The following is an 8,615-nucleotide window of genomic DNA, read 5'->3' as shown; positions in this document are numbered from 1 at the left end:
AAATCAGGATACGAGATCTCCCAACATAAACCGAGCGCACCAGTAGTCCAGCAGAGGGGAGGATTGGTTTAGTAGAGATGAACCTACAAAAACACACTTCTTTTTTCAATGCTTTTTTACAGAAAAGCTCAGTTTTCTAGAAAAAAGTCCCCGTTTGAGGAGAAAGTCAACATCATAATACTCTCTGGTAGGCTTCCCGATTTGGCTGAAGCTCGTCAATTTTGTTATAAGGATCTTGGTGAGTGTCGACACATATCCTCTTTTTTGAACCATTGAAAAATAACATTTTAAAGTTGACCAAAAATCTCAACTAAAACTACCACGTATTTTGGGCTGCAAAAAATGCCAAACATCTGACATCTAAAGTAGTGAATATTGCAAAATTCAATCCTCCAAACTCTGCCAGATTTTGTTATTTTCTGTTAATCCTATAATATTAAATCATTTCGGGTTGAGATCGTGTATTGATAGAGTACATCATTGTCAACACCTAGAATGTTTGCCAATTTTTCTAGAACTTTGGAATTGTGTTTTCTAGTTTTAAAAAAGGAGATCCATGTATCACAACCTCGAAAGTTAATTTCCTGATCATACATCATCCATGTATCACGATTCACGTTCCTCAGCATGGGTTCGACGATCGCATTCCCCACCTGTCATGGCTCACGTTACGTCGGAGTCCCGTCTGCAGCAGAACTGGGCGAGCTCCCCACTGCCATGGATCCCACACAGAGCTCGACACTTTGCAACAAATTGGCGCACCGTAGAGCTAGGCGGCCCAAATCGAATGTGCCGGTGCAAAAGCCGCCACCCCCTGCTGCTGATTTGGCGGTAGCCACCCGAAATCAACCGGACGGGCTGTTGGTTCCCCTCCAAGGTAATTTTTCTTTGATTTCTTTACATTTTAGATTGCTCGAGTAAATATCGTTTAATTATCTTGGGGTAATTTTTTTACATAGGATTTTTCGTGCGTATTGTAGATGAGTTGAAGCTTGAGTCCGAGCCCCAAGTTTTTCTTTGAAGTCTCAATGTCCTCGAACGATTCAGACATTGAAGATTTGCTCGGTTTCCATATTGAGCAAATGGTGGCGATTCTCACCGGGAAGGAGCTCGAGGAAAGGAAGACAAAGAAGTAGAGGTTCCACCGTCGGCCGCCATTGCATCCCTCGGAACCCCACGCTTGGACACAATATGCTCATGCAAGATTATTTGCCGAGATACCCACCTATGTTCAACTCTTTCAGACACAATATGTGGAAACTTGCGAGGCTAATGTTTGCTTTTTTTACTCGTCAAAGGAACACCTTTGGCCTAATTGGGTTTAGCGTGTATCAGAAGATCTCTGCAGCTATGTGAGTGATTACATATAGCTTCCTGACAGACTACGTCAACGATTATCTTCGCATTGGGGAATATAACTACTATAGAGTGTGTGCGTAGGTTCGCCAAGATCATGATTCATGTATTCGGTTCGGAGTATCTCCGAGCTCCCAACGAAGAGGATACAAAGAGGCCGGTGACGATCAACGAGAATCGAGTTTGGCCGGGCATGCTTGGGTGCAGTCCACTGCTTGGGTGTATTGACTTATGCATTGAAGGCGGAAGAACTGCCCAAAGACATGCCACCGACATTATTTTAAAAGAGTCACCATCGAACAACTGTGCTCGGTGCAACTATGTCCGAGGGCTTGTGGATTTGGCATTGCATCTTTAGGTTAGCAGGTTCTGTCAATGACGACAATATATTGCATAGATCTTATATATTTACCAGGCTAGCTATTGGTGATGCTCCGGCGTGCAATTACACTGTTAAAGGCATCAATACATAATGAGTTAGTATCTTTCCGATCTTATATTCTTCGTGGTCAACATGTGTGAAAACCGTCTCAACTCCAAGAACAAGGAAGCAAGCCGAGTTTATTATGAGGGTATATGAGGCATGCTAAAAAAAGACATTGGAGAGTTTTTCTGTAGCCTGGAAAGACGGGACAGGACGGTCGCTTGCTTTGATGGGCCAAGCAAGCAAGGTAATTGGGTGATGTCGGTCGGGGACGTGCTTCCTTTCCTTCCCCGCTCCTCTGTTCGCAGTCGCTGCAGTCTGCAGAGCGTGTGGTCTCGCTCTGGTTTATGGCAGCAAAGAGAAGAAGGGAGCGATGCATCATGGATGGTGGCTCTGGCTCGAACCAAGGAACAGTGCCGACAGGTGGGTCGCCGTGGAGATCTTGACCGGATCACGTCCACTCCGGCAGGCCCACACCAGCCAGCCATAGAGCTGCGTAGAGGGTGGTGTACAGTACCGTAATGGTGTGCTTGCTGGCTACATCCATGGTTTTCCACGCACCACCGACCTCTTCACCTCGGAACGGAAAGTCGGAAACAACGGCGATCGGAGACAGATCACGATCATGCATCAGGGAATGGATGGCGATACGGAGGCGCGATGCTTCCCTCCGTTACGTATCCGCTAGCTAGCTAGCTGTTCCATCCTGCCCAGATCTTTTGTATTTGCTCCTATTGTATTTCTCCATCAAGTCTCACACGAGCTCCTTTATTAGGAGGAAAAGAAATGTATGTGTTCGAATGCACATGCTTAAACCAAACATTGTATTCTTTGACGCCTCACTATATATATTTTGTTGTGAAGTGTATAAGTAGATTGCCTAGCCCTTTCCATCAGTTTGGACTTTTTGTTCAAGTGGCTAGTGCATGAAGCTTAACATGGTATCAGAGCCCCAGGTTTTGAGTTCAAATCCAGGTGTTGCCCCCCTCTTTAGCCACCGCTGTTTCGCTGTGCTCTTCTTCTTTCACGTGTTGACTTTCTCTTCTCCCGTCACACACGAGTGGGGGTGTTGTGAAGTGTACAAGTAGATTGCCTAGCCCTTTTCATCAGTTCGGACTTTTGGTTCAAGTGGCTAGTGCATGAAGCTTAACATATTTGTCACCTACGCTACGCTCCTCCTAACCATGGCACACCGACGCACCATGCCATTACCATCCCATTTGCACAAAAAAGTGTTGTTCTGCCCTACAGTAAATATTTAAAATAGGGTGCTACAAGAAATAACCACGGGCTTCTCCTAACACTATGCACACTATATCGTGTTAATAACGTTTAAAAAAACATTTCCTCAAAACAAATTTCTGCAAGAAAAGGAATAAAGTCAACGAATGAAAACCATACATACATAATCACATACGGAAATAGTTCTCCGGTTTTTTAAAACCTAACATCAACATCCCACAGGGAACAACAGAGTATTAATTATTTACTAAAAATCATCAACATTAATGATGTTATTTGCGGAATCAGAAGAGGCACCCTCAGATTACAATTTGTCACCACCACAAACCGAAATCAACTTCTTTTTTTCATAAAGAGGAAAGTTGGGCCCTTAATGCGCACGGTTGCACACGCTCGAGAAGTCGCTGCCCCAATCTTCCACTAACCTATCTCGAGGACAATAATAAGGGCATTGATCTTGCTAGGCCTACTGTCGACTCTTCCACGACATCATACAACTCCATCATCATGAGCACATCCACCATCAAGCCCATGCCTGAGATCTCGCTATGGCGCGCCGTCGACACCTACCGTTGTCGAAGCAGTAGATAAAAAACCGCTCCACAAGCAGATCCCTCCAAGAATCACATGTTCCAAAGACGATGCCCCAAAGAGAGAGAGAAAGAGAGAGATAGAGAGAGAGAACTGCGTCGAAAGTAGCTCCCTCATCCGAGCCGAGAGACCCATATCTAAGGTTTCCCCCAGAACAACTTCACCAGATACGGTTGATCATAGCAACGACACCTCCAACAAGGTAGCGACGCCCAAGAAAGTTTATCAATCCTCCTTTTTGAAAAAAAAACTCTTAAAAGGAGACACTCCTGATAAGATGAAACCAATATTGTTGAAAATATAATGACAAGCACTATCCAACAATACATAGAGATCAACAAAGAACTGAGATGAGTTTTTCGAGGGGGTCAAAAATGAGCATGCCTAAGAAACGAGGGGCACAATATTAAAAACCTTATACATTTACAATGACAATGATGTTCTTTTTTTAGTAACTCAACTTCAATGTTTGTTATCAGTCCATAAAATTTGGCGCCTTGTGCTTCTTTTCTAAAAAAAATTCAACACATCTGCGCATTTGCGTTTGGAATTTGATACTACCTCCATCCTAAAGCTTAAGGCATTTTTTTTTTGGAAAAGTCAAAACAAGTAAAATTTGACTAAATTTTTAGAAGAATCTTTCAACAAATATGATATTGTGTAGATACGATATGGAAATATAATTCATTATCTATCTAATGATATTGATTTGCATGTTAACGTTTTTGGTAAAAACTCAGTCAAATTTGATACTCTATAAGTTAACCTTCTAAAATTAATATAAGCTTTATTTTTTTGATGGGAAGCCTTAATTTTTTCAGATGGAGGTGTTACACAGCACGGTTAATCCATCTTCCCTACGCGGTAAAACACAATTCGAGAAACCTTGGCGTGGCACACCGCACGAATCTCAAAGACGCTCTGACCGAAGCTGCGCCGCTGATGTGCAAGATGCCCGCCACGCCACCCATAAATGCCAGCAAGAAAGCAAGTAGCCCGTCCGGTCCGGCGGTCCAAAGCCAAGAAGAAGAGCTCTCAAACCCACCACCGCACCGCACCGCAAGAGAGAGAAGGAGAGACCACGAGATAAAGGGGAAATCATGGAGGCGATTTGCTGTGGAGATTCGGGTGCGTGATCTGGTCGGATCTTGCTTTCCTGGGAGGGAAGAAGAGGAGGGTGGTGGTGGCGGTGTGATGCGGTCATGTGGTGTGCGTTTCTGCGTGCCGTGCGCCATGGCGTGATGCCCGCCTACGCCTAGCTTATATCCTCGTCTTCCTCCCTCCCATCCCCGAGATGCCGCATTAGCCACCGAAAGAATCCCTCTTCCCCAGCTGCAAGGAAGAAACCTCCCAGATTTCCCACCTCCACCTCGTCTGAGCGCGAGGAAGAGGAGAGAGATCGAGGGAGGCTCTCTGTCTCTGTGGATTGGCGCCATGACGGTGGTCGACGCCGAGTCCCGGTTCCACGTCTTGGCGGTGGACGACAGCATCATCGACAGGAAGCTCATCGAGATGCTGCTCAAGACCTCCTCCTACCAAGGTCAGCCCCTGCCACTCCCCAGCGAGCAGAGCGTTCCTGCCTCCATTGAAAACATCCTCTCTTTTTCTTGGTTCGTTCCCAAATCTCACGGATTCTATGCTCACACCATGCAGTGACCACGGTGGATTCCGGGAGCAAGGCGCTGGAGGTGCTAGGACTGAGAGAGGAGGGAGACGACTCATCACCCTCTTCTTCCTCCTCCTCCCCCGACCATCAGGTGGAAACCAGTTGACTCGATTAGTTCTTCCTTCTGTTTTGATTGGCCTTTGAGATCTTGATTCCTATTCTTGGGCGCGCCGGAATGAAATCTGAACCAAACCACGTGTTTTTCTGCAGGAGGTGGGCGTGAATTTGATCATCACTGACTACTGCATGCCTGGCATGACAGGATACGATCTGCTGAGGCGGGTCAAGGTAAAGAGATTTGCAGACCCCGCCTTTATTCCCTCTCTGCTAATTTGAGCATTCATTCATTCACGCATTTCGGTCTCTGAAAACCTGTCGCTCTGCGTGTTTAATTTCGCGGGTCCAGGGCTCATCTTCACTCAAGGATATACCGGTGGTGATCATGTCTTCCGAGAATGTGCCTGCCAGGATCAACAGGTGAGCAGCAACACAATCAAACCTCTCCCCTCATTCTACCCCTACTTTTAGAGCGACCATGATTGATTGCTTTGGTTCATGAAATCGGCATGTACTAGTACTGCCGGGCTGCAAAACGAAAATGATTTTGTTTTCACTGTTTGGGTGTCTGGTTTTAACAGTGCAGTACATGGGTCCTTGTAAGAGAGAGAAAGAGAATGAGAGGGGCAGTGGTGGGGAGCAGAAGGAATATATTGCCATCATACCAGTTTTGCTTAAAGGAGCAGTTGAATGCCCATGGGATATTTTAGTTAATACTTGCAAAGAACTTTGTTCAGACTTTGGGATTGATTTTTTATTCAATAAAAGATTTGCAACTTTTCATATGAGTTTTGTGCCTTTATAGCAGTAAAGGCTGTCCATTCCATTCATCTAGTCTAGACAAAAGTCTGGCTAGTCTGTGTAGCTAAAGACATTTGTGTTCTAGTAGTAATTCTTTTGGAAGAGGCCATTTTCTGAAAATGTTTGTTTTGTTGTTTCTTCTGGTAGTTCCTACCTAAAATTCTCCGCAAGGCTCCGATGATTTTCTTGGATAATTGGGTAGGAGCCAAATGCTGAAGATTTGGGCCCTCGGATAGAACAAAGCAGGGTAAATTGCAGTGTGATATGATGGGACAAGTGGAGAAAAGTCGAGGAATTCCCCCCCACAACAGTCCTCCTGATGTCGCTGTAATGTGTAATTGGGGGCCATGAATGCCGGGTGTTTTCATGCATAGATTGCATATCCTGATGACAGTGACCCAAAGCATAGAGAGAGAGGTGTTCCTCTCAACGCCCTTGTGGTGGTGGGTGGTCAAGATCTCACAAAATCTTTTCAGACACATCCCGAGATTTATTATACTGTACTACCAGCTGAAAAATATTCTGGGTTTTTTTTTGTGTGTGGCCACTTTCAAGTGGCAAAAAAAAGGGAAAAAACCCTTGGGGGCAACAGGGCATTAAAGAATGCATGGAATGCGTTTGCGTTGGGTGTGAGTCAAAAGGTCCTGAAAAAATCCAAAAGACCGTATCTTTTGCTTGTCCTTGCAAAGATCTCTGACATGGCCCTTTGAGTGGTGTGATCACGGAGCAGGAAACCCTAGTGGGAGAAGAGAAAAGAGAAGAAAGTCTTCCAAGCAATCTATTCTTCACTTCCCAATGCATACTACAGTAGTAGTAAATCTTGTTTGTTTTGTGTGCTGAAGAATGGACTTGAAATTGCTTCAGGTGCTTGGAAGATGGCGCGGAGGAGTTCTTCCTGAAGCCCGTGAAGCTCGCCGACATGAAGAAGCTCAAGTCTCACCTGGTCAGGCGGAAGCAGCCCCAGCTCCAGCCACAAGAGAAGCCACTGCCGCAGCAGCAGAAGCCAGAGCCATTGCCGCAGCAGCAGAAGCCAGAGCCAGTGCCGCAGGAGCAGAAACCGGATCAAGCATCCCAGCAGCCGGCGGAGGATGCGCCGACGCCTGAAGTGGTCGCCGTCAGTGAGTGCAGCAAGAAGAGGAAGGCGGCAGCGATAGAGCCGGAGGTGTTGTCGTCGCCGGTGACCACGAATCCCAGACTGCCCAGCAGCGGGCTGGCAGTGGAGACCTGAAGAAACTGCAGCCCTACGAAAAGTTCTTTTGGCTCGTAATTCTTTTTGGGGAGCGTATACTCATGGGATAATCATCGTTAGCTCCCGGGCCGGATTAAGACTTCAGTTCTAAGAGAACCGAAGAAAGTTTTACATACTTTACACCATTAGCTCCACAAATTTTGCTGTGCTCAGCTGAGGAGCACCGTGCGTGCAGCCGTGCACCGCAGCACTGGCGTCTTCTGCTAGGAAGGGAAGTGTGGAATGGTACCAAGCTGTAGATAATGTGGCCGCGCGCGGCGCCTTCTTCTAAGACTAATTTTATGGCTTATTTATTCTAACCAGTACTACTACTTTGTAGTATACTCCTCAGGTTGACGCATCGACCAGTCAAATTAGTACCATTCCCTTATTCACATACGTTTTGCCGTGCCCAACTGCTCTTTTCATGTTGTGATCTTAACTATTGTGTTGAGACATAATTTGGTTAGTGATAACAGTGCTGGTACATGTGCGACGCTGGCGCAGCGCTGTTGGCAGCACGTTGGATTATGCTAGTTGCAGCGTGGAAGCAACTGCGAGGGAGAGGAACGACCGGTGGTTGGGGCAGGCAGGCAGGATCCGGCAGGATCGCCCGGATCGAGTTGGCTAATATTATCGGGAGATCTGCTCCGATCGCCTCCCGCAATACAAAAAGCTGGCCGCAGCAGCCCGCCCGCGAATGCACGGATACGTCTCGTTTCATCACGTCTCGATGCGGCAAGCAAATTGCTCCTTGTTGCCAACCAGGCACACTTTCATCCCAACTCATGATCCAATCTTATCACTTGCTGAATTATTTTTTCAACAAATAAAATATATTAATATCGTGAACATACCAATTATATCTAGCCTCTGCAACATTGTAATGTCGTAATAACAATACGGATACACAAATAAAAAATTGCATAAAAGAAAAGTTCCGCTATAGTAATATGCCGAACACAACCAAGACATCATCAAAGATCATTTTTCTTCAAAAGCGACTCCTAAGGAAACAATTTACAAACGCTGCGCCCTGATAGTAGATCATAGGAGTTCACCGCTTACAAAAAAAAAATAACTTCAAAAAGATCATTGCCATACACAACCAATTAAGACCCGATCTTGGGTTGTCACCCTGTTATCAACAGAATTTGACCGGATCAGAGGTGGGCCGTGATTAAGATGGGCTTGAAGAATATGCACGGAAGATATACATGAATCGGCCTTGTACACGAAGTTTGGGCTAG

The 8,615-nt window shown here is 45.8% G+C and overlaps 1 protein-coding gene across 1 annotated transcript; it reads left to right on the top strand.

Moving 5' to 3' along the window:
- Positions 1-4,898: 4,898 nt before the first annotated feature.
- LOC127345817 (two-component response regulator ORR4) lies at positions 4,899-7,506 on the top strand. Its single transcript, XM_051372350.2, has 5 exons — positions 4,899-5,153; positions 5,267-5,370; positions 5,490-5,567; positions 5,686-5,756; positions 7,002-7,506. Exons 1-5 carry the CDS (start codon positions 5,048-5,050, stop codon positions 7,363-7,365), a joined length of 723 nt encoding a protein of 240 aa, XP_051228310.1. The 5' UTR covers positions 4,899-5,047; the 3' UTR covers positions 7,366-7,506.
- The last annotated feature ends 1,109 nt before the right edge of the window (positions 7,507-8,615 follow it).

This window comes from Lolium perenne, chromosome 3 (assembly GCF_019359855.2).
Source record: "Lolium perenne isolate Kyuss_39 chromosome 3, Kyuss_2.0, whole genome shotgun sequence".
Lineage (NCBI taxonomy): Eukaryota > Viridiplantae > Streptophyta > Magnoliopsida > Poales > Poaceae > Lolium > Lolium perenne.
This window is presented reverse-complemented; position numbering and strand designations above follow the sequence as displayed.

Excerpts from the sequence above, each read along its gene's own strand:
- LOC127345817 (XM_051372350.2), top strand. The coding sequence starts at position 5,048 with ATGACGGTGGTCGACGCCGAGTCCCGGTTCCACGTCTTGGCGGTGGAC. Across the intron at positions 5,154-5,266 it reads CAAGACCTCCTCCTACCAAG|TGACCACGGTGGATTCCGGG; the intron begins GTCAGCCCCTGC and ends CACACCATGCAG. Across the intron at positions 5,568-5,685 it reads ATCTGCTGAGGCGGGTCAAG|GGCTCATCTTCACTCAAGGA; the intron begins GTAAAGAGATTT and ends TCGCGGGTCCAG.